Genomic DNA, 27,563 nt, shown 5'->3' with positions numbered 1-27,563 from the left:
GTAAGGCACAGAAAGAGTTCAGTGGACACCGAAATAAAATGTCACAAGGAAGACAGGAGAATTATTGATGGATCGTTTTAACCAATCTAGTGAAAACACTGAATTTAAACACAGCTGAAACAGCTCTGGTCTATAGTCATCCTTCATTTTGCTTGAAGTCTTAATGAAGGAGAAAGTCAGTACAGATTCCTGTTATTAGTTTGTAATTTTCAAGGTTGCCTATTTTAAATCCTTTCAGTGGTCATAAGCATTTCTTGATTAGCAGCAACAGCTTAACTATAGCCAAACTATAAGTATTTTCCCGAAGTATGTGATCATATTGCTGTTAGAATGCATAATTGTTTTCTCCATGAAGAAGCTAAATTTGGCTTAACAACTGTGTCATGACATTAACAGAAAATGTCTGGTGTGACAGGGCATAGTGTGGACACTGCACCGAAACGCTCATAACCACAGTTCATTTAATTGATCTTCTGAGGGGGTGAAATATCACACTAGTCATCTGCCTTTGGGTTTTCAAGCCACATCAAACAATTGTGTGGAAAAGTAAAAAAAAAAAAAGAAAAGTGCTAGGTTGTTTGATTTCATCAGTTAATGGCTGTAGGTCATTTGATACCCCTTTGTTTACAATACAGTGATATGCCTGTATCTTGTAAAGGTTCACCAGAGTGACTTACTGCTGTGGTACAAGGCCTAAAATAAAACTCGCACATGCCAGGCACCACATGATGCATAAAATATTCTAACAATATATTACAAAACCTTGTCAACACTAGGGAAAATGACTATTCCAAGAAGTAGAGCTGGCTGAAAAAAACATTCTTTTTTCCAAACCAGGCCCTTATGAAAGACAGTGATTTGGCGAGCTGGAGGGGGAGAGAGAAGGGTTTCTTCCTTTGGTCTGGTGGAGAAAGGTCTCTTCCTTAGTTAATCAAAAATGTCAACAGAGTAGAAGAGAAGCCTACTTCCAGCTCAAGTCTTCACATTATTTCATGACTTTTCTGTTTCTCATTTTTGAGCAGCTGCGCTAAAAAACCAGCTCAGCCTCTTGAGGAACTTGCCAAATATCTTATATCCACACACTGAAGTGCTGCAACTGCTTGGTGTGCAGTTGTGTCCTGAGTGTCCTGAGCAGATTTGCTTTCAGCTACCTGTGCACCATCTTGTTCTAAACCATATCAGTCAGCTGGTTTAATGCTGATGTGGAAGTAGTCATCTCTCTTCTGCTGCTGTACAACACACCGAGAGGTCTTGCAAAATTCATCATAAGAAGATCCTTCTGTGACTTGTTCTAAAAGCAGTGAAGTGGGTACCCATGAAGAACAGTGATCATAGCAGTTTCTAGCACAAGACAATTAATGACACTAAGCAAGATTACGACACTTCCTAAGCTGAAATAGTTCAGCTAATACATGCGGCCTAGAAATGGATTTCTGTTGACTGATAAACTGATGTTTTAGTATATGAAATATAACCACTCTTTCCTTTAAATATATTTTGACAGATTAAATCCCTGACAATGAAGCCTTTTACTGCATATCCTTCTGGGTTTATCGTATTCCTGTTTGCCTTGCTGCAGAGGAGCCATGGACAATGCAAAGAAGCAGCTAAAAAATCGGAGATGAATTTGAGTGTAAAATATGATCTTCCTAACTTCGTTGCAGAAACACCGATTCAGAATGTAGTTTTGTACAAGCATCATGTTTATATTGGAGCAGTCAACAAGATCTATGTACTAAATGAAACTCTCCAGAACATTTCTGTATATAAGACTGGGCCCATTTTGGAGAACCCTGACTGTGCGCCATGTGAAGACTGCAAGGATAAAGCCAATTTATCTAACAGTGTATGGAGGGATAATGTCAACATGGCACTACTCTTAGAAACTTATTACGATGACCAGCTCATCAGCTGCGGTAGTGTGTCTGGAGGCATCTGCCACCGTCACATCATTCACCCTGACAACCCCGCTGACATCGAAAGCGAGGTGCACTGCATGTATTCACCCCGGGTGGACGGGGAGGCAGATAATTGTCCTGACTGTGTTGTAAGCACTTTAGGAACCAAAGTTTTGGTGACCGAAAAGGACAGGTTTGTCAACTTCTTTGTTGGAAATACTGTGACCTCTACATTTCAACCTCCCCATGTGCTGCATTCAATATCGGTTCGAAGGTTAAAAGAAACACAGGATGGTTTTGAATTTCTCACAGATCAGTCTTATATAGATATCCTCCCTCAGTACCGCAGCTCGTATCCCATTAGGTATGTCCATGCCTTTGAAAACGATCACTTTGTCTATTTTCTGACTGTCCAGAGAGAATCTCTCGACTCCCAAGCTTTCCACACGAGAATTATCCGCTTCTGCACTTTAGACTCAGAGATGCGTTCTTACATGGAAATGCCACTTGAGTGTATTTTTACTGAAAAGCGGAGAAAGAGATCCATCCGAAAGGAGGTATTCAACATTTTGCAAGCTGCCTACGTAAGCAAGCCAGGTGCAGCTCTAGCCCACGAAATGGGCCTTGGGTTGAACGATGATATTCTCTATGGTGTTTTTGCACAAAGCAAACCAGACTCTTCCGAACCAACCAACAGATCTGCTGTCTGCGCTGTCTCCGTGCGAACCATCAACGAGTTCTTCAACAAGATCGTCGACAAGCAGAACATGAAATGTCTCCAGCACTTTTACGGGAAAGAGAGCAAATACTGCTTGAACAGGGTAAGCAACAATTAATTTGTTACATTTTGGGACTCTTGTTCTCTGTTTGCCTACTGTATTGTCAGGTAGCTGTCCCCTCAGTTACAAAATGTAAGTCCCTGACCATTTCAGATTACTTATCATTGCTGATGATTCATCTCTGTAAGCATTATTTCCTGTAAATTGAGTATGAAAATCACTGAGGTCCTTATGGTGCTAAAAAAGTACTAGTGGAACTGGGGGGGGGGGGGGGGGGGGGGGAGGGAAGTTGATTTTTCCTTAAATTTGTAATTGTTGTTCTTGAGAAACTGTGGTGCAGAAAAATGGAACAATTAGGCAGTTATTTCTTTTAATATTTCAAAAAATTATTCATTAACATTCGTATCCATGTGCACTGAGGAGTCCCTGAAATATCACTCATATTTTGAACTATGTTAATGCTGAATCACTGCCCTCCTTGGAAAAAAATGAAAGAGCTGGTTTGGAACATGCCATGAAGAGCCAGATTGTAATACAGTTACTCATGCCTGATACAGAAACGGTCCCACTGAAATCAGTTTTCTTAATGAAAGAAGTGTCTATGAAAAGTGTATCTGAATGAGGATACCGACAGCCTCGGATGGGAGGGTTGCCTTTCCGTACACCATGTGTTCAGGTGGTTGCTGCTCTCCAACCATCTGGAATATTGTGAGTGGAGGAAGCACAGAAGTTATTTCTTCCCTTCTGGCCGGCGTCTGTGCTGGTGTCAGCTCTTGTAAAGGAGATACAGAATCTGGGAGTCGGGTACTTTTAACCTTTATTTTGAAACATGGAACATTAGACCTTTGAATTGTGCCTGCTTATGCAGCAGGGCCTCGAGTGTCCTCTCCGGGGAGCTTTCTTTTCACAAATACAAGGAAATTGGAGCTCAGAGGTGGCACACTGTCCTCTACCAGAGGGCAGGGCCAGAGCCGTTATCACAGGGCTCTGCTCAGCCTCGCAAGCCAAGATGAGGCCTGCGTCAGGACGGAGCAACTGCTCAACCTGCATTGGGAGATGGATGGGATCTATCATGTCCCGTTGTTGGGATGGCTCGGGGTGAGGCTGAGAACCACAGGCCTTCATCACCCCGATGCCGCCAGAGTCCTCCTCAGCACGGCTGCCCAGCACAGGGCTTCAGGACGGGGTGCCGGCACGTGCCCTGGTTGGAGGTGAAAGAGGAGGGCTGCTCGTCACTGCCAGGGGTGAGATGGAGTGGTCTGGGGAGAGGCAGCCATTACAGAGCTGCCGTGGCTTCTCCCCAGTAGCAGGAATGCCCTCAGAGGCAGGGTCCGACCCAGTCTGAGCATCATCACGACAGCCGTGATGTCGGGGGATGACTGCTTATCGCAGGCTCCAGGTGTTCAACACAGATGTAGGCATTGCCAGCGGATGCTGATAGAACAACCACAACAGATGTAGCATTTTATTCCCTCTTTTTGGGGAGAAAGGCAATTTTCGGGAACTAAAAGCAAGTTAGCAAATATTCAGCACAGTAACTTCTTATCTTTCCTCACTGTGTTATTGCTGTCCTAATTTTTCATTTCAGGTCTTGATATCCTTTTTTATTTTCATTTTTCAGTTCGTTTTTAACAGTGAACTTTGTTCTTCTCTGAAAGTACTTTTTTTTCCTTATTCCTGGGGTATTTTATTTGTGAGTGACTGTCTTTAAAGCTTGTGGCCTTTAACTTATCTCTTTTTTTACTTGCCTATACACCCATTTCATAAGGTGATCTTTTCATAGCAAAGTATACCATTAAAATATTGACAGAATAATTTGCCACTTTTCACATGCTGGGAAGTGCTTTCCTGTTTCAAAAGCTTTTCCAGAGTCTGCTGCTGCTTTGCATATCAGAACTGAATGTCTTATACTGCAGACGGTTTATTATAGTTGCCCATTTTCAAGAAATGTCATCAGAACTCTGATTTCTGCTACATTAAACTGATAAAGAGAAAAATGTTTCTGTGATTTCTTGTGGTTCCTTTAAATGGCATAAAGGCAATCAGAAATTTTTGTCCTGATTGTTTGCTTAACACCGAAATATCAAGACTGTCAAGCTTTCCCATTCAATTTCCTTTGCTTTATTCCAGAGGACTCATTAAGACTCCAATAAAAAGTGTCCTGTGAGTTTTTTCAAGTTTCAATTGGCCAAAAAGATTGGCAAGAATTTTCCAAGCATGCTTTATACACCTGTTTTTCTCAGGTGTGTAAAATAGACCTGCAAGGTTGGAAAGTGAAGGAAGGGAAGGAGCAGGCAGAAGGAGTAAAGAACATTATTTCTTATGCTTGTTGGGAATGTCAAACCTGGTCTTCCTTGATTATGCTGGAGATAATAATAATAAAGAGACTCCCCAACCCCTCAACTCTTCTTAGGCCCTTTTTTGTACATTATAAAAACATAGATGAGGGCATAACCCATTTTTCCTCTTTTTGTAAGTCACCTTCAACTTAAAAGAAATCTTTTTATAAGCTCTGAGAGTATGTCTCAGTTTATTTTGGCAAAATTCAAAACTTGCTTTTTGTAATGTAGCCAAGATGATCTTTCTCTTTGATGTTGAGAGAATGAAACCACAGACCACTGATGCAAGTGAAAGGCACTGACCACTGTGAGATTAAGTCATAGGACAATCAAAACAGTACAGCAGTGAATATGGTATACCACTAACTTCAACATTAAAAAGAAAAATGAGCCTTTAGCAATGTTTGCAAGGGAGTGCTATCTGATAATTTACAGTTAGAGTCTGATTGATGAAGGCCATTTCAAGTTATCAAAAAAAGTCCCACAAGACAATTGTACATAATTTTGTTGGACTTTGGGTAGTCCATCTTTTTAAGTGGCTGCCCCTCAGGACTGTTTAGCAGTCTGAGGCTGCTAAAGGTAGAATTAGACCAAAATAAACCAGAATAAAACATCCAAAACACTTCCTCAACTCGTTCTTCTCAGATTTTAAGCATTTAAAAAGAAATACTTCAACTCTTCTCGATGTGGTTGACAAAGTTTGTTAGTTTGTAGCCTTGTTTCCTAAAGGAATGAAGTTTATGTAGTCATGCTATTGTATGCCTGTCTTTCTGTTAGTTGTCCTGACAACCTCAACGATAAGAAGAAATCTTAAAGATGTGAATCCAGGTGTGAACCTGGGGACAGATCCAATATATGCTCAGGCTATGGAAACTGATGAAGTTTAAGGAGTCCCTTTATAAACATCAGAAGGACTCACAGGGACCAAAGCAGGTATTGCTCACCCATGGGAAAAGTCTCTGTCAGAGCTTAGTTGGGCAACAAAGTCAACTAACCACAAGATATAAATCCAGGCACAGTTGTGCTTCAGTTATTCCAGAGCTCATGGAAAACTTTATAAAATCGAAATAAAACATTTCCAGTTGTGTTTAAGTGAAATACAGATTAAGCAAAAGCCTGGGCCCACTGAAGTCAGGGTTAGGAAAAGTGAATCCGATGGTGCATCTGATTGCTATCAGCTGTACCTCCGTGGAGCTGTGACCGGTTAGCACTTCCTGATAATTTCCTTCAGTTAAGAGCTGGCTGTCACTTCAATGACAGCAAGGAGGAAAGAGAACTGGCTTTGAATTAAAAGAAAAAAGTTGGAGTCATAGTAAAGGGGTTTTATTGCCCAAGTCAGGGCAAAGATATCTGAGAGGTAGCTGCTCTGGAGGGTTTTGAATCACTGTTCAGGAATCTCCTCACCCACAACGAAGAGAAAACTGGATGTAGGCTTTTAGCAGAGTTTATGTGGTCGCAGTTAGTCACTATGAGCTCTGGTGTGGTAGTCCTCAAAGCAGAGCAGTACTTGAGGAGACAAATGCTGCTTACTTCATTTGCAGACGTAGTCTAGTAGTTTGCACCTCTGTCATGGATTAAATGTGATTCTCCAAGTCAGGAAGATGGGTTGAGTTTAGCCTTGACAATCTCAACTATACATTTCATTTGTCATGAGATAGATCACAATCTTATGGGCTTTGTTTGGCCTTTTTGCATCTCGTATGTGCTAAAGAATTGTGAGCCCAATTGTCCTGTGATACCTAACTTCAATCACTATTGACTTCAGCTCTCTAAAGATCCTGTGGCTTTGTTTCTTCTACAGATAGGTTCAGGTGAAAGCCTAAAGTACTCTATTCACCTTACAGGAAAGGAGAAACCACAGACAGGCTTCTGCCACCATGTTCCCAACAAGTGTCCTGAAGCAATTCAAACTGGTCACAGCTCCTGTCAAATGAAAGGCACAAACTGTTGGAAGAACGTGAAATGAAAACAGAAGATCACCACAACAAAAGATAAAGTGACAGTAAAATAAACACATGGTGATGCTTCTTTATTACCATTACACACATGATAGATGAGTAAAATTGGGTTATGCTTATATTGTAATGGAAGAAAATAATTGCTGCCTTCTATCAGGAAACCGCAAAGGCACTTATTGATCTGTCATCCTAAGGGTACGTCTAGGAATATTTAATAAAATAAACAGAGACAAATAACTCTTTTGAGGCCCTGTAACTGTAATATCCCACACTATTTGGCTTAAAAATTTTTGGCAGGTTTAAAAATAACACCACATCTCTCTGGTGAGGAAGGGTTGATGTGGCTTATTTAGATAATCTCAGAGCACGGAGGAAATGTTTTTTATATTGTGAGTAGAATGTGCCTGAATATTTTCCCTAAAAGTCAAGCACCAGAATCCATCGGATCGGTTCAGTCATTTATTGCTCTGGAAATGCTATATCAACTGGCATACAGCACTCTGCCTGGGCACAAAGCCTGCTCCCATCCGTACAGATTTTGTGCAAGCTTCTCTACGGGGTTCTGACGTCTTGGAAGAATAAATGAGGAGGGACTGGGTGATGGGCAGTGTGCACTGACACCCTTTAAAACAGGCTTAAACCGCAGTCGTAAGGTGACAAGCTGCATCCACGTTCCTGTTCCGCGCTGACTGCCCGTCTGCTGGAAGCCCAGGCGGTACCCGAGGGTCCCCGTTGTGCCCTGTACGGTGGGGCGCAAGGCAGGGCGTGCTCCCCTCCCAGCTCCCCTCCGCCGTTAGGTGCGTGGCCATCTGCCCACCTGGCCACGCCAGACCTGGCGGGGGCAAATAGCATGGCGTAAGGGATTGCAGGAAGAGTCCGAACTCCGGTTAAGCTGCACGTGAGGGAGGCGTGGGTATGGGTCCAGGTATGGGTAGAGATATGGGCATGAGTGCGTAGGGAGTACGGTGTGAGCATAGGTATGGGGGTGGTTAGCTCAGACTGGGCCAGATTCAGCAGACACATGACTATATAGAGGTAAGGGCTGTTCTGTCCCTGGGACCGGCCACGTGGACGCCGTCGCGAGGGAGTTCCCAAGAAAAAGGCAAGGCAAGGAAAAAGGCAGGTCAGGGTGTTTTTTTGGAAAGTACTGTACCCCCCCCAAGTGGTAGATGTCTTTGCAGACTCTTCTGAGCCCCAGGAGCTATGGAGTTTGGGGGCCAAACTGTTAGTCCCCAAGTGCTGCAAAAACTAGTTTTCCTTCTGATGTCTGATTAGGGGCCTGTCTCTGCTTCCCAGCACTGCTGCTTGGTGTTTTATCATCTTCTTGATGAAAGCTGGATTCCTCTGTGAAAAAGTGGTATCCGTTAAAGTACCATTTTCTGCAAAGGGCACTGATTTATCAGCCAGAGTTACTAATAATGTTCCATTTCCAGACTTTTTAATCAAATTCTGCTGCTGAAGGCAGGGTTCCCTATTGGTTATTAGTGTGGAAGAGTGACTGTCCTGCTTTTCTCTGGAATCACACAGAAATCATTTCAGGCAGAAAGTAATTTTTATTTTTTTAACATGGATATCTGGTCACGTGTTTTTCATGTCTCAGAGTTTCTGAAGGCCCTTAAATAACTCTCAAGACTAGAACTGGACCCTATGTAACCTTGCAAATTTGAAAACCTTTACAGTCCCACAGGAAGAGATGTCCAAAATGTAGACTGGCAGGTATGTAACGTTAAGGACACTCACTAGAGATGTGTAATATTCAGATCTCAGCTTCTTTTCCTGTGTTCAGACCAAATTCTAAGGCTCTGTTGCCCCAGATGAAGTTCCTGTCTAGTCTGCTGATGGCTATTCTGCAATGGGACCATGGCAGACCCTCCTGAAAGATCTGCTGGGACTTCTTTGTAAACAATTCCATGTTCCAGAGAAAGAGAAGCTGATTCTGCAGTGCACTGCATGCAGATCTAAGTTCTGGATTCATCCCACCTGGCTTTGGTAGGTAGTTGAGACATCTAAGCAAGCAATGAATTTTCCTCGGGTTCTGCTGCCAAACAATGGAGAGACACATAAATCCTGGCAAAGCAGACATCTGCTTTTCAGCTCACTCAGCACCAACCTTACCTCAGCAGTTCCTCTACGTACTCTACTTGTTCTGACTCAGGACCACATATTGCCGTCATTATTGCTCACTAAAGCAACAGTAGGTAATTATTATCCAGGACAGTGTTGTGTGACTCGAACTTTCTAGGTGGCATGTGGGTTTCTGATCTCACACAGCTTTTGCATCAGAGTGGAATTACTCTGCATTTCCAAACATACAAGTAAAACCAGAGTCAAATCCCACAGTAAATAAAAAAATAGTGCTAAGGAAGAAGATCCATGGCATAAATGGTTCAGAAAGCAAGTGTAGGTCACAAAGTAATATTACTTGCACTGCCTATGGAGTGGGTGAAAACAATGAAATGTTAGAGGAAGAATGATCTTGGGGGAAGTGATAATGAGAGCCTCATTCCCTTAAGGCAGTTGTTACCCTGCTTTTATACACAGCCTGTAGAAAGTAGGGCAAATTGCATGATTTTCTCCTATTTTCTGGACTCCTTTCTATCCCACACATCTCTTGCACCACTGTTTTGGCTAGACAGGCAGTGGTTGTGCAATGTTATCTTGGAATAAGAGTCTCCGCACTCAGCATTATCTTAGGATAACTGGTCTACTTGCAATTCACAGCTTTTCTATTTCATCGCAGCTTCCATGTAAATAAGGACTTCTATGAAAAAAGCACCTGATGTACACTACAAATGTACAGCAAAACTGCTTTTATCAACACAGCATCTCCGATGCATTATTTTATTTCTTCAAAATGTATAATTAGTCAACACCTCTCCTTTGATAATCTGTATACTGAGTTAAATGTTAAATTAATATAAGGGAAATCAGCAAAATACCAAGATTACTTAGGTCCATTTTATCTGCTGAATCAATAGGATTTACTTAGTGCTAATGCACTAACCAGATTATGAGAACTAATGCAGCACTGTTCGATGACAAAAGCAAATAACTCTTTGAATGATCTTGACAATAGAACATGTAATCATCTTAATTTGTATTAACTAATTACATTTAACATGGATGTCTTTTTACCTATTACCTTAAGTGGAGTATCAGTACAGTAACTCCTTTGCCCCTTCTCATTTTAGCAGTGAAGTAGATCAAAGCAACAAGTATTAAGAATTAGTGGGATGATACTATGTAACATTTTACATCAATGGAGTTCTTGAAAAAGTTTTTCTAGGGTTCATAAAAATTTGTGTAATCTTCCCATTGACTTCAGCAAGTTCTAGATCAAGTCCTTGAAGTTGAAAGTGTAGTTTGAAGATAATTAATCCTTCAGTAATTCCCTCTAAATTGTTCCTTACTTTGCAACAAGTAGTATTTTGAAGGGTTGTTTTCCTGTGTAACTCGGACCATCTCCAGGCAGTAGCAAGACATAGCAGTGACCGCTGCATCGTTACGATTGCTTGACTGTTTCCATCTTAAAGGGCCATTTCCAGTTGCTTGCTTTTTCTTCACATCTCCTACTTTGCAGATGAGATTTGAAAAGTTTATTCTCAGAAAGGGAACATAATTCTTCTGTATTTTATAAAAAAATCTTTGAATTGCTTTCAAATACCTGAGGAATGTTGGGAAGAGGGGGAAGGAAGAAGAGGGAAACAATTCTTTGTTTAAAACAAAAAGAGGAAAAAACTCTTTCACCTTTTAGAGTAAAGCTTCAATGCCTCAGCAGAAGTTCTTAGAAACAGGAAAACCCAGTCCCCTGCCCCAGGCATGTTCAGTTCTTCATGAACGCTGGACTGAGTTCACAGCACCTACCTCCTCGAGGTGTCTTTCACTGGTCAAGAAGAAACCAGAAGCATGGTGGATCTGCTTCTACGGGAGTTGTTTAGCACATAAATTTGTGTCCACTGGCAAAACTGAGCTGTTCCATTTATTACTTGTTTTTCCCTTGCTGAGGATTACAAGTGCTTGGTAATGATGTCTGGTGCTACTGTGCAGAAATCTGTTTTACAAAGCACATAGCATTTTGAATACTGTGTTTTCAAATAGTTTTCTCTTGTGATGTGACTTCTGAGTGATTTCTGTTCCACTTCCCATGGAGTTTTTGGGAAGAACAAGTTAGTTGTTTGACAAAACAGGGCATGAAAGAGAAATTCAGCATACCTAGTACCAATCACTGCCACATTAACATGGAAATTAGCTGTCTTTCTGTGCTGTGAGAGCAGCAGGTGGGGTATGCACTGCGTGTCCCCAGCAGACTGCCCTAGTCTGGCTTCCGTGCAGTCCCTACTGCAAATAATAGCTGACTCTTCCATTTGGGTTACCTCTTTCCGAGGACTTATTGACCCTATCCATACGCATATGTGCGATAGTTCAGTACGAAAGACCCGATCTCTTAATTGATAATATTTGATAAAGGAAGTGAAATGGGAGAATATGAATGTAATGTAATCTTGGTGCCAGTAAGGAACACTATTCATGTGCATTTGGCCTGCTGTGACTAGTAGTATATATGACTAGTAGTGATGTACGGCCAACCCTATTTAGTTATCCACAGTTGCTTCTCTTGGAAAGCAGCAGTAAGTTTTGGGAACTCAGACTGCAGTTACAGTGACCCAGCGGGTGAGGAGTCTCACTGTGGACTTGCAGTTGATCATGTTGGCAAAAGCCAACATGCTACATCCAAAGAATTTCTGTTTCTCATGTTCCTCAACTCTGGCTGGCTTCTCTTTTGCCTACAGCGCTGGAGTTTGTTCACAAGAGATTCTTTTCTGGTCAATTACTTCCAAAAAATAAATGTGTCCATATTTTTTCCATGTATCAGCATTGAATGTGCTCATAACCATAAAGAATTCAGACACCCTGTGACAGTTGTGTATAGTGAGAACAGTAAATGTGAATATGACTTTTTAGAATTGCTAGTAGTAAAATATTGTCCATTTCACAAACTTTCCATCCTGCAAATTACAGAGGAAAAAATATTCCTTTGTGATAGCATAGTAGAAAGCTATTTATATATTTCACCTCTTCTCCATTACTCTTTATTCACTCTGACCAGCTATGGCATGAAATCACATGGGAAAGGAGGAGGGAGACAGTTTCCCTTTGCCAAGGGAACTGACAGAAAAAGGCATGAAGTGAACAGAGTCTGTAAAGGTGTCAGAAGCCAGAAAGTTTGTCCTGGGTATTTTTCTCCTCTCTCCATTTTGTCAAAGAGCTATAAGTACAAGGATCTTAGTAGTCATCTCTAACTGAGCCCAGAATTAAAAAAACTGATATGTGACAGCTGGGAAAATTTATGAGATTTATGAAATTTAAGGAGTAATTCCTTTCAAAGACAACAATGATAGGCCAAATATATAATGTCCCTCACTTTTATTTACATGGGACTGTGAAACAGACAATACAGGTTCTAACTCCAGCCCTCTAACAGACCTCCAGCATGATGATGATGAAATCACTTACCCTCTTCAGGCAACACCCTGGCTTCACTGAGTTCTTGGGGCCAGAATTTCAATTCCTGTATTTCACATGGAGAGAAGCAATGATCAAATGCATGTCTCACCTGAAGAGAAACACTGCAAACTACCCAGAAAATTCAAATGTATTACAGAACAGCGAAACCGTGTTGGCTAAAAATACACAAGAAAACTTAGAAAGGAAAATCTGATAAGGTTCTTCTGTGTTCCTCACTCTTCCTGTTCAGAGTGTGCTGTATCTGTAAATTCTTCACCATTATGTGTTTGATTCCAATAGGACACACTCCTGAAAACTGTAGTTTTATTATTCAGCTTAATTCACTGACCTCTACAACAAAAGAGATAAGCAACTCATACACCCTCTCTGTTTCTAATTGTCCTGGGAATCAATTTGTCATGTAGAATCATCTATTCATTCACTCTACAGCAGTTTCTTTAAAAAAGGATTTTTGCCATTTGCAGATACCAGGATCCGGCTCATTTAGCAGTAGCTCATTTCTCCCTGCTTCACGTTATGCCATAGAAATGCTCAAAGGAGAAACGTTGTCAGCACTTGTGGGTGCCCACTTCTTGAGGGAGACTCCTAGGATCCATAGCAGAAAACAAAAGTCGATCCTTAGGACTTTGATTCCTGACAGCCAACAAGTTATAAGTCATATAAACAAACCAGCAGGAAATAAGACTCCTGCTTATTCCTATTTTCACTTGAGTTCATCTTCATAACTGTAGTATTTTACAACTGACACTAGGAAATTTTACCTAGTTACTTTCAGACCATTGCTCCAATTTGTCAAATTAAGTTTTAATTTTAATGATGTCCTCCGGATCACTCACAAGACAGGATGAGATGTTCTGCAGTGATTAAGTCATTAATTTCTAGTTTATTCAAGACATTAAACATAACATTAAGACATTACACATAATATCACTTTCTATTTGAGCACTGCACTTAACTAAGAAGAACAGGTTTTGGCCAGCTGTAGCAGGACGAGCCTGGAGGAGTGTTTCTCCAAACTGCAGTTGCTGCAAATAACAGAAAAGCTCACAAAACGTGTTTGGTTAAAATTTTGATTTTTTTATTTCCCTGAGTCTAATATTCAGACTAGAGACTAGACTCTATGATCGGTTCTGACAATGACCAAACCGGGTATTTTTTTGAGATTTTCATTAGTGGCTTTAAGATTTTGGCTTTTGGCTTCAAATGTGCAGCTCTGTCCGAAATATTATTTTCATGCTCACTGAATATGATATATAAATCGTCAGTTAACTGCCAAACAGTGACAGCTCCTGATAGGCCAGCTCAATGATGTCTAGAGAATTTTTTGGCGCATTCATCTTCTGTGGACCCAATCCAGGGTAAATTCTGAAACACCACAACTTCCCCTCTGAACAAATAAGATAGCATTGGTTATCTCCTACCCTTCTGGATACTGCTGAAAGGCAGGACTTGCCCACACCTCATTGCATTCCAGTGGCACACCTACACCAGCCTCACAAAGCCCTCCCTATGAATCACACGTGCAATTGGCACCTCTCCTCTGACAAGAGAAGCAGTATAGCCCAACCCAAGCACTTACCCGTGCTCTAATCGTCCATTTCAATAGTTGTGTGATTTGTCACTGGAACTTGGCATAATACCCAGAGTGCATCATCTGACATCAGTTATTTTTCCACATTGACAGCCAAATGGATACTTATGTGTACACTGAGACAGAGGGAGGGAGGGAGGGAGAGATTCAGGCTTCAAAGAGTTAATTTAAAGCAGCTTCTTTGCTGCAGTTTTCTGTGTTATCAATCTTCCTTTAGTTTTCTAAGTAGCCTTTTAATCTCTGCATTTCTATTCAAAGATCAAAGCCTTCCTATTTCTTAAACAGCTAACCTTACATTATGGTTAATCCATGGAGCGCCAGGTTTTGCAAGAGAGCCATATGTGGAACAACCTGCAGCTTCTTGGGCAAATACCCAAAATTACAACATCTCTGAGGAAGGCTGAGCTGACTTTGTGGCTGAACAGACTTCGGGGAAGCTAGGAAAGGTGGCAGGGCAAGCGGGAACACCTAGCCACTTGTTAAAAAGAACATGAACAGGGTTTCATGAGGCATGCCAGGATGTTCAAATTGTGTTGAGATGACTACATCGGAGGAAGTCCTTTTTTAAGGTTAGCACAGAAACATCTCTCCCCAAAGTCATTTGCTTATGGAAAAAAAGGAGTTACAGCAAAGAGCAGAGATCCCAAGTTGGGGGAGGGTAAATTCAGAAATCTGCCTTATTTCAGAAAGCATGAAAACTGTACATCTTTCTGCACTTGAACTATTCATACTCATTGTATGAGTAATCTTTGCACAGATGTTTCAGAAATACTTTTAGACTGGGTAGGATATGAGTGCAAAAGAAAAAGGCTTTTAGCTTGTTTGGTGGCCAAAACAAAGAAAAGCTAAATTTGTCTGTTGATTATTTAACCCAGTCAAATACTGGGTTAAAAAATATTTAAAGTGTATTCAGTGTTCCTGGTGCAAAGTATTAGTTCAGTTCCTGCTGAGCAAAGCACACCATACGTTAACAGGTAATACCAAAACTAATACAGCAAACCCTTTAGTATGTGGATAACCGAACTGTTAAGTCACTGCTGTATCAGATCTAATCTAGAAGCCCTCCTTCTGTATCATTAAGGCACTGCACAGAGATTTCAGTTGCTCTTGTCTGGTCTTACTCAGGTTTTGACCTAAATGATACAGTAAATTGACAGGGCACCTGGAGAAAAGCTGGCACCAGTGCTCACTGCAAATCCCAGGGTTCACAGAAAACTTTGCCCGCTACTGCTGTTGCTCTGCACAGTTCAGAAATGTTACAATTCAACAGCAAAGGACTGAGCTATTAGGTTGAACATTTTTTTAACAGCCTTTTCAATGCCTTGTTTTTTTTCCAGAATTCACCAGAGTTAAGCCAGCATGAAATTCTTGGTTCATTGCTTGCTTTCTCATAGTACTTTGAGGGAACAACATCTGAATCTAGAAAACAAGAAAATAAAATTTTACTCCTACGTGTTCTTTAAGGGTATGATCCAGATCTGTTGAATTTAGTGGAAAGACTCTGCCTGTCTTTAAAAGGTTTAATTCAAGCTTTTTAAAATATCTTTTAAAAACATGTTTGTAACAACAACAACAAATCAATTAAAAAATTAGGAAAAATGAAGCTCTCTATTGATTTCAGCAGAGGGAACCACCATAAGATCCTTAATGATCTCCCTACATGTTTATTCATAAAGTATGTCACAGTGGGAACATGCTAGATGACTTCCAAATTTAAACTGGTTAGAGATCCTTTCAGGGGTTCCTGGTTATTATCTGTACGATCTCACCAAAACAGATGATGTAGTATCAATAGTAATGGAATTATCAGTTAATAGATTACTATTGAATTGTCAGGACAGCAGGTTATATTCTTCTCGAGAGAACAATTTAAAGTGTATTGTTCAAGAATTTTTCCAATGAAAATTAAAACCATGTAATCTCTATTCCCAAACTGAATGAGAAAATACTGCAAATGCAGCAACTATTATAGTATACTCAAGACATACAGAGATTGGACAAAATAATGCATGAGCCATAGATGATCAATACAATAGCCTAAGTGATTATAAAAAGCTGGCTTCCCCATAGTTCCATTTAAATATACAATCAGAAACATATTTTTCCTGGCTTATCTCCCTTTTCTCTTTCTCCATCTTTTTCTCCCCTTTTCTGTCTTATCACTGAAGAAGGCGGTGAAAAGAGAACAGAAGGAAAAGAATATTGGAAATTATTTTGATGCAAAAAAAGGTTAAAAAAATTGCAATGTTTTTAGAGAATCATTTTCTAGGAATCAGTCTTTTAGAAGCAGGTGTGTCACTGGGCAGGCTCTGCAGTCAAAGAATTCTGAGACCCTTGGAGAAGCAGCATTACAGAAGTAGCTAAGAGAAAGGATACCTTGATATATGTGCTTATATACATATCATCTGGTTACGTAAAGACCCCTATGTCATATTTCCAAAAGACGGGATAAAAAAAAGTTAAAAGAAACATTCCCATAACATTAAGAAGTCATTGCCTTCCTCATGGAACATCATAACTGATGAAGCAATTAAGTTTGAAACATTTTAAAATACTTTTGGTCAAATGCATTTGTGCTAAATGACTTCACTCTGACAAAGATCTATTCCTACTCATAAAGACAGTACTCATCTGTACTTCATTTTCAAACAGGCTTTTTCAAGAAATGCTTCGTACTGCAGAGCACAAGATGATGAATATCGCTTAGAAGTTACGACTCCTTTGCAGAGGGTTGACTTGTTCATGGGCCAGTTCAACAGTGTCCTGTTAACTTCGATATCTGTCTTCACCAAAGGGAACCTTACTGTCGCTAATCTGGGAACTTCGGAGGGCCGCTTCATGCAGGTAAATATTACTATGACACCTTCACAATTCACTCAGCATTTCAAGTGTTTACATGGGCTTTGTGGTTTGGAGCAATGGTTTTTGGAGCAAATTCTACCATGAGCTCTACTTAGTCCAGCTGGCTCAGTTCACAAAGCAGTTTTGGTCCATACAAACTAGATTTCTTTCAAAGGAAACTAAACTGAAAGCTCTGTCTTGGATACATAACAAATATGCTCCAAACTCAGATGGGGCAGAAATGTCCAAAACAGTGACTGATTCTTCAAACAACTTCAGATATACACTTCATATGGGCGTTTGTCTAGAGGATCAGATTAAACCTAGTTCAATGTAAAATGCCAAGGCAGTTTATAATGTAGAAGCAGGAGCCTCAGCATTAGTTGTTTCTATATACCAATCCACTCCTCTGGCACCAAATTACTTGCTTGTGTACCCATAGTCTGTGACTCATAGCTGTAGAATTGAGATTAGCTCCTCCTCCAACTACTTTCAAGTTTCTCTGAGTGCATCTTGGATTTTCAGGCTCTTGCTCATTCCCGTCTCACTCTGTTCTTTTGGACAGCAATTCTTCCTGTCCTAAACCAGGTTTTCCGTAATAAGTGGTAAATCACCCTCTTGAGAAGTCTGTCTCCCTCCACTGAGTACATAACTAATCTAGACAGGTAAATTATACTATATGACTTCTTTGTAGGTGACTAATGAAATAAATCTAACCCACAGAGCCAACAGTCTTTTCAAAACTTGGCAGCCAAAATCAAACATCAGAAAGCAAAATACTTTGAAAGCACCAAGGGCTCTCACTGTTCACCCATTTTATTTCAAGCACTGTCATCCTGCAATGACCACCTTGGAGACCTTGGCTTCTCCAGCTGCTACAGTGTCCAGCCTGGATGTGCATCTCAGCCTGGATCCCTCTTGCGCCCAAGGACCTCTGTCCTTTTACTCTGCCAGTATTACTTGTCTTCTAGTGGGCTTCCTGAAGTATTGGCAGTATTTGGCCCTTCTTGCTCTCTAGGCTGCAGAGAGTCGTCAAAGTTAGTAGTGTTGTCCCCCAACCATCATTAACTGAAACCTGAGGAGAAGGCCATCAGTTGCTGTGCCCTTCCAGTGTTCCCGCTTCCCATAAACTTCCGTTAGAAAATACTTGGGCAGATGTAACTGTTCATAAAAACAAGCCTTCCCTTTCTTCTCTCCCTTCCCCTCATTCTCTGTCCTTACCACATGCAGTAAGTAGGGCTACATACTGTCCCCCGTATATGCACCCTGTCTGGACAAAGGGAATCCTATACCTCCACTTCTGTCTTCTGCACAGACTGGACACAGAACCTGCCCCATAATGCAAAATCCATAATGCTCCTACAGGGAAGGAGGTCAAAGTGATTTACCACAAAGGACAGATGAAAAACTGGAGAAAATCATTTTTCTCTTTCCTCCTAAAAGATAGGAACTTAACAAAATGTTCAGTGACAACCCTGCCAGTTTTACCTGAACTTCCCATGATGACCTTGGTAACTTTAAGCTGCAGTTTGTCTTCAGCGCAGGAAAGGCAAATGCTAAGAGCACAGGACCAACCTACGCTCTGTTCTTAAATGTAGATGCTGGTTCACGCAGCGAACATGAGCAATTTGTTTAACCTTTCTGAAGCCATTTCCTTATCTACAAAATACAGTTAATAACAACTACTGTCTTACTCGCAGCATTTCTTTTGGGCTGTCACAAAGCTTTTAGGGAGGCTTGGTGGAAAGCACAAGGCAGCATTATTTTTATTTGTAACATTCTTTAAATTATTCATTCAAGTTCTGCACCACACACTTCATTCAGACGTTTGCCCAACTCAAGGAACAATTAAGATATTTCCAGAATACATTTCCCATTCCACGTTCAGTTACAAATCAAAAGAAAGGCTATTGTGTAAACTGCACGTTGCCATTAGCAGAAATATTCTCATCATTGAATTAGATTGGTTTGAGCTACAGGGGGAAGTCAGCATTGGGCTCATATTGTAATAAATAGGAGCTCTTTCTTTGAGGGTTTGGTGCAACCAGCAGGAGAATAAGCATACTGACTACCTTTAATGACACTACCTCCAAATAAAAAGGTTAGAATTTGTTTTGCCTTTAAATGATCTTGGAAGGGATACTAGGTCTATAGGATACAGCAGACACAGCTTTTTGCAGAATTTAATGTTCACTTACATTAAATCTTTTATTTTTTTCACTAATAGTTATCTAGGAAGTGCTTTCAAACATGTTCATTAGCAAATGCCCAGCTAAAGCAGATTTGCAGTGTTTCTATGGAAATATAGCTATTAACTGCAATGAGATGGAGATCATTAAAAATTGAGCTATTAAATGACCATTACTGAAGTAAAATGGGTTAAAAAAAAATCAGGATAATCTAACAATGACTTAATTTATCAAAAAGATATCCCCAAACACTTCCCCACATTTTTTAGCAAAGAAATGTAATGATGTTCTCTTTTATTTCGCTCACAAATCTACTTGAACATATTGCAAAGAATCCTCAGTTTTTCACTTATTACATACCTCACTTTTGCACAGTTATTTGCACTCATATTTTTAGCTCTTTGTACATTCGAATATTGAATTTTCCTATGCAATCCCCTCGTAACTTGTAGCTATTCAGAACTGACTATATCGTTTCAGAGACAGGTATGCTTTCGGAGAAAATTAGTTGCAAAATTCTACCTATCAGGGAATCTGTTTTAAAACTGGTTATATTGTATTAATATCTTGCAAACATATTTTCATGCTAACTCTTCAAAAGCGAAAGAAAAAATATTCATATATAGGTTTCTAAAATTAGAAAATCCCTTTAGAAAATTAGAAAAGCCCTTCCAGTGAATCCAGTTCATCTTGTATCCTCTTTGAAATACCAAACCTTACCACATTTAGACAATTTAGTTTGTGACATAAATTTCAGCACTAGCAGTCATCCGTGAGATTAAAAGAAATCATAGTACAGTACCTCTGTCTCTGACAACCACACCCTGAAGCACCCAAATATGAAACAGCTTGGTGAAAGTAATGAACATTTAATTCACATTTTTGCTGTATTAATTTAGGGTTTCCTTTAATTGTTATGAAACATATTGGGGGAGAGGGGGGAGATGTTTAAAACATAGTGATGATGTCACCTAAATTGAATTGAAGCTCCAAGCCTGTGCTGTGGAAGCCAGTAGGTGCAGCAGCAAGCTATTGATGTTCAACCTAAGAGAAATTTATTTGAAAATATTTCTCATATTCTCCCATTATACTTGCTTATACTTGATCAGCAGCCAACCACTTGATTCTCCTTCTTTTCTTATTTCCCTTTTCTTGCCATCTTTCCATCTCCTTTTCCATTTCTGCTGCTCATCACTTTCTGCCTTCCTACCACCTCCTCATCTCTATTTCCATCTCCATCCATTTTTCTCTCTTTACCACACAACTATAGCACAGCATTGCTGCAGAAGTCAACAGAAGGTTTAACATGTAGTTTCTGAGAACAAAGTTTTTCCTTCTGTAGGTGGTGGCTATCTGATTCTAGGGTTTTGATGTTTTTAGAGACATATCATAATGAATAGTTCCTATCTTTACAAGTGATTCCACTGAAGCTTATGGCATTACCCATCAGAACTGTGCTAATGACCCAACTCAGAATATAACCTGTATTTCTCTTATTTAAAACAAGTCATCTGAGGAGCCAATAATATTCAGAATGCAAAAGTAGGTATGCTTTATCCAACCAAGGAATAGTCACCTGTTGTTTTCTGTTTGTGCTTTTAGTTTGATTAAATAGAATTGTTCGCTTAAATAGCTCTGGAAAATGCTAATACTAGAAAGGAAATACAGCCTCCTTCACTAAATGTTTATTTTTTTCAGCCAAAATCTAAAACTAAAATAAAATTGATCTGGATGGTCCAAATACAGAAGATTCATGAGTTCTTTTAAGGAGGATAATTGAGGCCAGGAGGTGAATTCCAAAGCTCTCCTGGAGAGTAATTGCAGCCCATTGACATACTGAACATGTTTTGGCTGCATCAGAAATGTTAAATCTGTATTTGGCCGTGAATAGATTGGAGTTTGTAGTTTACCAAATATTGTGGAGTTTCTGTTACAAAACAGAGCAGTAATAATTTTTCTAAGACAGCTGACATGCATGAGACAGAAAAGAAAAATGGTTTTACTTCCTTCCTAAGCTGGAGCCTGACAACAAGCTTTTTCCCCCCCCTTCTTTTTTTTTTCTCTTGAGAAGTTGCAGCTGTTTCGGCCTTTCTTATTGTGCTTGTTTTCAGAGTGTGACTGGGAACACAGGCTGAAAGTACAGCTGTTGGGTGCAAAGTGAATCAGGTATTTCACAGTGGTTATTTGATTAGAAAACAGCACCCAGTCACACTGCTATAGTTGAGGAATCAGATTTTCAGCTGGTGTAAAGCAGCTTTACTCTGCTCAAGCCAAAGAAGCCCTGCTGAAAATACAACTCACAACTGCAAAAGGCACTTTCATTACTAGCCAGTATTTTGGGAAATTATAGTTTGTCAACCCTACCCCAGCCCCCCTGATAAATTGAGATAAAATATCTTCTATTTTTGCTCAGTTCCAAGGTGATTTTTTTTCATTTTTTTTTCTGCCCGGAGCTTCGTATTATTTCAGAGAGTGACTTCTGAGTGATGAAGAAAAGAGCAAAGTTCTTCAGGAAGGGGAAATCTTTCCGATAGCTCTGGGGAGAGTGGGATATGGGAAAGTTTTACAAGATTTATTCTGAAAAGCTCACATTTGGTCTGGCCTTAACAATGAACAAGAGATTGGTGCCCTTGATGTATACTCTGCATAATGCTATGTTTGGAAGCAGAATACTGCATGTGGTCCCTACACTTGAAGCTGGCCTTACCGAGGTAAAGCCCAAGCAAATGCACTGCTTATTGGTGACCTTCTTGAGAAAGAGAGGGATAGAGAAGTTGTCACTGTATGTTTTACAAATACTATGGATAACCACTCTCTTTAGATGCAATTTTGGCAGCAGGGCCATCTCATCCTTCTGACTATACCAGTGAAACTCAGTGCACAGTGGGTCAGCACTGCGCTGGCTGTGGAGTGAGGAGCTTCCCCACGTGCCCCCTCATCTTCACAGGACAGTAGCACATCCATACTGTTGCTTCTGGAGGTAAGGAAAAGGTCTTCCCATGGGTACACACACACCCTGAGATGCAGTCAGCCACATGCTGGCTGCAGTCCTGCCCAATCCAGCTGGACATGAGCCAGCTCTAGCTGAGAAGTCAAGCGTTAGCAAAACATGGTCACGCACTCACATGTCTGAACAGATTCTGGGCTGCAAATGTCTTAGGGCACGAGAACCAAAGCATGATGGCACAGATAGATCTCCTTGGAATAGAGCATGTCACACAACAGGGCACTCACCCTTCTCAGGGCCTCTCTGCACTTGTTAGACACGAAACAATACAGAATAATAATAAGTCTTATTCTAGGAAAGGATGTATGGGGTTAGATTAAAGCTTCCTATCTCTGGCAGGGGCTAAGATGGATAAGGGAGAGGCATGAGGTAAGTAAAAGCACACAGCAATACCTCTTCCAATACCCTCCTGCTTCTGACGCTCAGTGGCCTGGAGATTCCCTGAGCTGGGAATTGCACCCATATCTGGCATTTAATAGTCCTTTACAGACTTCTTCTCCACCAATTTTGCTTATTGTTTTTTGAAATTATTTGTTGTTTTGTCCTGCATGGTATGCTATGACAATGATTTCCATAATTTCATTCTGCTTTCAATGATGAAGAACTTCCTTTGGGGTTTCCTTAACCTGCTGCTTTATCATTTCATTCGGTGCCCCTCATTCTGTCTGATGAGGAATAGGGATAGGGCTCTCACAGATCAATGATTTTGGAAATTTTCACATGCTGAGCACGAACCTGTTGGCTTTCACATCCAAGTAGACAGAACACTTGATAGTCACACTCATTTCCCAGGAACACTTACGATTAAAAACAAACACCACCACCACCAAACTTTAACACACATCTCATTTCCCTGAAAAGAGAGAAATTAGCATGTGTCATAGCTGCTTTCATAGATTACATGCCAGGGAACATAATGCATGCTACAGAAATTAGTATAGACAAAAATAATCACATCTGCTTTTTATTTGTAACTTCACTCAAGGCTTGGAAAAACTTGTCCCAGAATTCAGCAAAAAGAGAGCCAAGCCTTCAGCATTGCTCTCCTTTTGCAAACAGCAAAGTGGCAAGGTCTCACCACTCCAGCAATTGAGGCTCAAAGCCAGGGTGCCTATCAGCAAAATGAGTTGACGCAGAGCAAAGAAATACCGAGCTTTGCATCTTTCAGCATGGTCATTCAAATCCAGTTTATACCAGTTGAATGGAAGCGATTTCAACCTTCAAATTGATCAAACTCCTTGTGATCTAGTTCCTGTCCCACTAGACAAATGTAGTTGTAACAAAACTCACCAGTGCAAGTGGCAAGCCATGTTGGAAGCAAGTGCGAGGAGGTCAAGAAATACATGAGCATGGACCTTAAACCTTACAGAGCCAGAAGGAGGAAAGAGTGATGGGATGCCCATGGAGTCATTGCAAGGGTTGTCCTCAGTGCCCGCTGCTGTCCTGCCTCTCTGGTCCAGCAATTCACCTGGCTTTTCAATATTGGCAGTCTGACCTACTTAAGGCTAAATGCAAACTATGCACACGTGCATTTGTAGGAATGTGAATAGTTGCAATCCTTCCCACTTTATCACTTTTAAACCAACAGAAAACTCTGGCAAACTCTTGATAAGTAACATTTTCATATCTTTTAACAGTTTCATAATAGCTGTTCTTTCTGTGATAGAGAATGTGTCTTGATGCTCCCGGAAAAAATATCGAATGTTGCATAATGCAAAATCCATATAGTCAAATTAAAATTAACACCTGGTGCCAAATAACTGTTTTGAGAGCACACATGTTTTAATATTCAGTTTGAGTAGAAAAGCTTACACTCTTCAGAGGAGATCCATTATACTCTCCATGGATTAGAATGATATACAGCGTTTAGAGCTACATATGTGCCCTTTGCAAGGCTATGTTGCATATCCCAGGGCATTTGAGGCATTACACAATAAAGTTAACCCTGAGCCTATCTCTGCTGGGTAATGGCCTACACCTGCCAGACATCTAGGGGAAAAATAACAATATGATACTTAGATGGGATTGCTTTTAGAAGGCCTCTCATTTTTGCAGAAGATATTTCAATATGTAGACAGTAACATTTGTAATTCAATCCTGCTGACTAGCAGAACTGAGCATCAGAATGATTTTTAAAAGAAGCTGTTGCATGCTGTTTTTCAACTCAGTTATTAGTCTTAATTTGCCATATTATGCATAAACAAATGTAGAGTCAAGTCTTCTTACTTAACATTAATACTAGCTGATGGCAATGAAAGAATATTTAAATGAATTATTTTAATGTTCATGGACCTAAGCAATCACTGACTTACAGTATAAAGGAAATATTAATATATTAATTAACTGTTAATTAATTAATTAACTGTTGGCTGTTATCTTCATGGATGCTTTTTTGTTTTTCTCTTAAAAAGAGGGACATTGCTTTAAGAAGGATGTCTGGGGCTGTAGTTACTGATAATGAATGTGATTCTCCAAAGTGTTATATGTAAGAACATCCGAAGAGCCACATGGGTTTAAACGAAGGGTCCATGTAGTTAAGTGCTCTGTCTCCAGCAGTGGTGACAAGTGGATGCCTAGGGACTCAGGCAACATATGTAATAACTTCTGCTTCAAGCCTCCAACCATTTTCCATTCTGGGGATTTCCTGAGCTATTGGGTTTTGTCTGTTTAGCTCCTTCCACGTACATGTGGAGTTTCCCTTTGAATGTGTGTCCCTCTTACATTCACATCCTTTGGCAAGGAATCCCATAGGTCATCACATATTTCTAGGAAGTCTTACTCTTTTGTTTGCTTTGAACCTGACTCTCACTTTTGTCTTTTGATGGTGTTTAGTACTTTTATTAGAAGAGAATAAATGGTCGGTCTCTACCCACTCATGATTCTGTATGCCTTTTTCATAGTGTTTCCACACCTACGCTACTCAGTTGTTGTTCATTATAGCCTTTTGATCACCTTTGTTACCCTTCTCTGAACCTTTTCCCATTTTAACATACCCTTTTTGTCATGAGGCAACCAGAACTGCACAAAGAATTCAACGTTCAGGCAAGCCATGAATTTGTATGACATCAGGATGTTTTCTGATTTGTTCTCTAATCCTTTTCTAATAATTCCTAAGTTTTTATTTGGTTTTTTGACTGCTGCTGAGCAGTGAGATGATGTTTTCATGGAACTATCTATCATTTACCGCTTTAAATTAATCTTCTTTGTTGTATTTTACCTGCCATTTTATTGCCTTGACATGCTGTCTTGTAAAGTCCTTCTGCCATCCTTCACAGTCTGTCCTCATCCTTATCACCTTGAACACCTTCAGATCACCAGAAAACTTTGTCACAGGACTGCTCAACCACTTTTCCAACTCATTTCTGAGTAAGTTGAACAGTATGGATCCCAGCACAGACACCTTGCAGAACACCTCTGGCGACTTCTCACTATTGCAAGGACTGACCATCTACTGCTAATGTTTGTTTGTTCTCTTTTAGTCAATTTTTATCTGTGCAAGACCTTCCCTCTCTCCTAACTGCTTGGGTGCAGGCACAGAGATATACTTTCATTTCTCTGATGCTCTGGAGAAATGCTTGGTTATTAAATTAATTATTAAAACGTAAAAAACCCCAACCCAAACAACCCCCCCCCAAATAAAAAACCAACAACCCACCAACAAAACCAAACCAGCGCTTTATACTCTTTGTAAAGGTAAATCCTTCTGTAGTACTGAACCATTTCCATGGTGGATGTAGCCCCTGTATGGTGCTGTGTCCATGGTAGATTAAAGTCACACTGTATGCATACCAGCCCAGTCCCAAGCAATAAAAATCAGAGGTTTCTGAGAAAGTCACTGGAGTCCTAAGAAGCCTCTTCTTCCTGCTGTGGAAGCTGTCTTCAAATTGCCTTTTTCTTCAGGATTATGTTGGATAACGGTAAGATAGGATTTCAAGGACTGGGCTGACGCGTGCAAAAACCACACAGTTATATAGACCAAAAAGAGCATTTTTGCATCTAGTATCTGTTACAGCAGCACTGTAGGCTGGTAGCTTAGTTCTGAGCAAACTCCAAACTTTTATTCCATAGTCCCAAATGAGTTAGGAAATGTAATTTGAGCTCCCTGTATGTCATGAGGTCAAAGGCTATTCAGTTTGGGTTTGAGCAGGTGATTTGACAGTCAGCCTCAGTAAAATAAAGGTCAGTCAGTGTTTAAAGTACGGAATAATTTTTCCAAGATTGTAGAGATGAAATCCAAATTTTCACGTATTGCTCTGAGGTTGCAATGCAGATGTGTTTAAAGGGTTAACATTGTGGCTCAATCAGAAAGAATGCTTGGCAATAAGAGGAAGCCTGGATTAATGATAGAAAAGAATTCTTAGCATTTTATAGCAGTGGGTATTCGAGATGAGACATGGCTAATGATCAACTAAAAAGGTATTTGCAGCTGTGGTGCTACCTCTCCCCATAATGCCAACATTAATCAAGCTTTTTCATGCAGCTTTGCAGTCCATTCTATTTTTCATTGTCCTGAATATAAAAACAGAGCTCATGTCCTAATACACTGAGTCAGAGACCATACTTCTGTGTCACCGAAAATGATCAGACCTTATTGATTTCTAAAAGCTGCACTTTCTGTAGTGTGAAACAAACCCATAGCAAAGTCTTTAACAAAGCCAGTTTCATTTTAAAGGAAAAAACCCACTCTTGTAACCCCAAGCTGTAAATACCTCTGGGACATGAAACACTTATTGCCATGAATTAACTGCTTATATATTTTATTTAAGTCTTGAATTACAACAAAACATCAGCTGTAATTACAGCATCTCTAAGTCTAGTTTTGGAGTCAGCCATCTTGTTGAAAGACCTTGGCAGTGCAAAAAGCCAGTGAAATCGTGTAAGTCAATGTCCTAGCTGTTCTGATGCTGCCTTCGGAGTCAGAAGAAAAGCTTCATTATAGTGAAAAATTAAACATTTGACATACAAGTTATTTCCAGAATGGCTTCAATCTTTTTAAATAATGAACCCCATTGAATATCAACTTCTCAGCAAATGTTGATTATCTAAATTCCTTAAGTAAACTACACATGATGCAGCTTTTGAAACATGATCTTCCCTCATGTAAACAATCCTCTGCCTTTGTTGCCTGATGCTATCATATTTGGGTGCACATCCTTGTGGATTGCAGGCCCAAGCCTATAAAATCTTGCTATCAAATATCCACCCCAATCTGCAGATGCTTTATGCCTCTGCTTAACAGCCATGACTCATCCCATTAAAGTCAACAAAGTTACAGTAGTAAAGTTAAGCGTGTGTTTGCAGGAATAGGCCCAAATTCTCAGAAGTATTTAGGTAACTCAAGATGCAGAGAGATGACTAGTGGGGGAATTTCATACTGGTGTGACTAATCTCCCTAAGATCTCCTAAAATCAAGAGAGAGACCGGGGCAGGGGGGG

General features: G+C 40.2%; 1 protein-coding gene across 2 annotated transcripts in view; it reads left to right on the top strand.

Annotated features, from left to right (window-relative positions):
• The window catches only part of MET (MET proto-oncogene, receptor tyrosine kinase), an 89,795-nt gene that overhangs the window by 17,062 nt on the left and 45,170 nt on the right, over positions 1-27,563 (top strand). For both annotated transcript variants that reach the window (XM_049814427.1, XM_049814428.1), the window contains exons 2-3: positions 1,505-2,719; positions 16,744-16,935. In XM_049814427.1, coding sequence (XP_049670384.1) covers positions 1,520-2,719; positions 16,744-16,935 — 1,392 coding nt within the window. In that variant the 5' untranslated portion in view covers positions 1,505-1,519. The remainder of the gene's footprint in view (positions 1-1,504; positions 2,720-16,743; positions 16,936-27,563) is intronic.

The sequence above is a fragment of the Accipiter gentilis genome, chromosome 11 (genome assembly GCF_929443795.1).
Source record: "Accipiter gentilis chromosome 11, bAccGen1.1, whole genome shotgun sequence".
In the NCBI taxonomy this organism is placed as follows: Eukaryota; Metazoa; Chordata; class Aves; order Accipitriformes; family Accipitridae; genus Astur; species Astur gentilis.
Note: the sequence above shows the minus strand (reverse complement) of the source record. Positions and strands in the feature narration are given on the sequence as shown.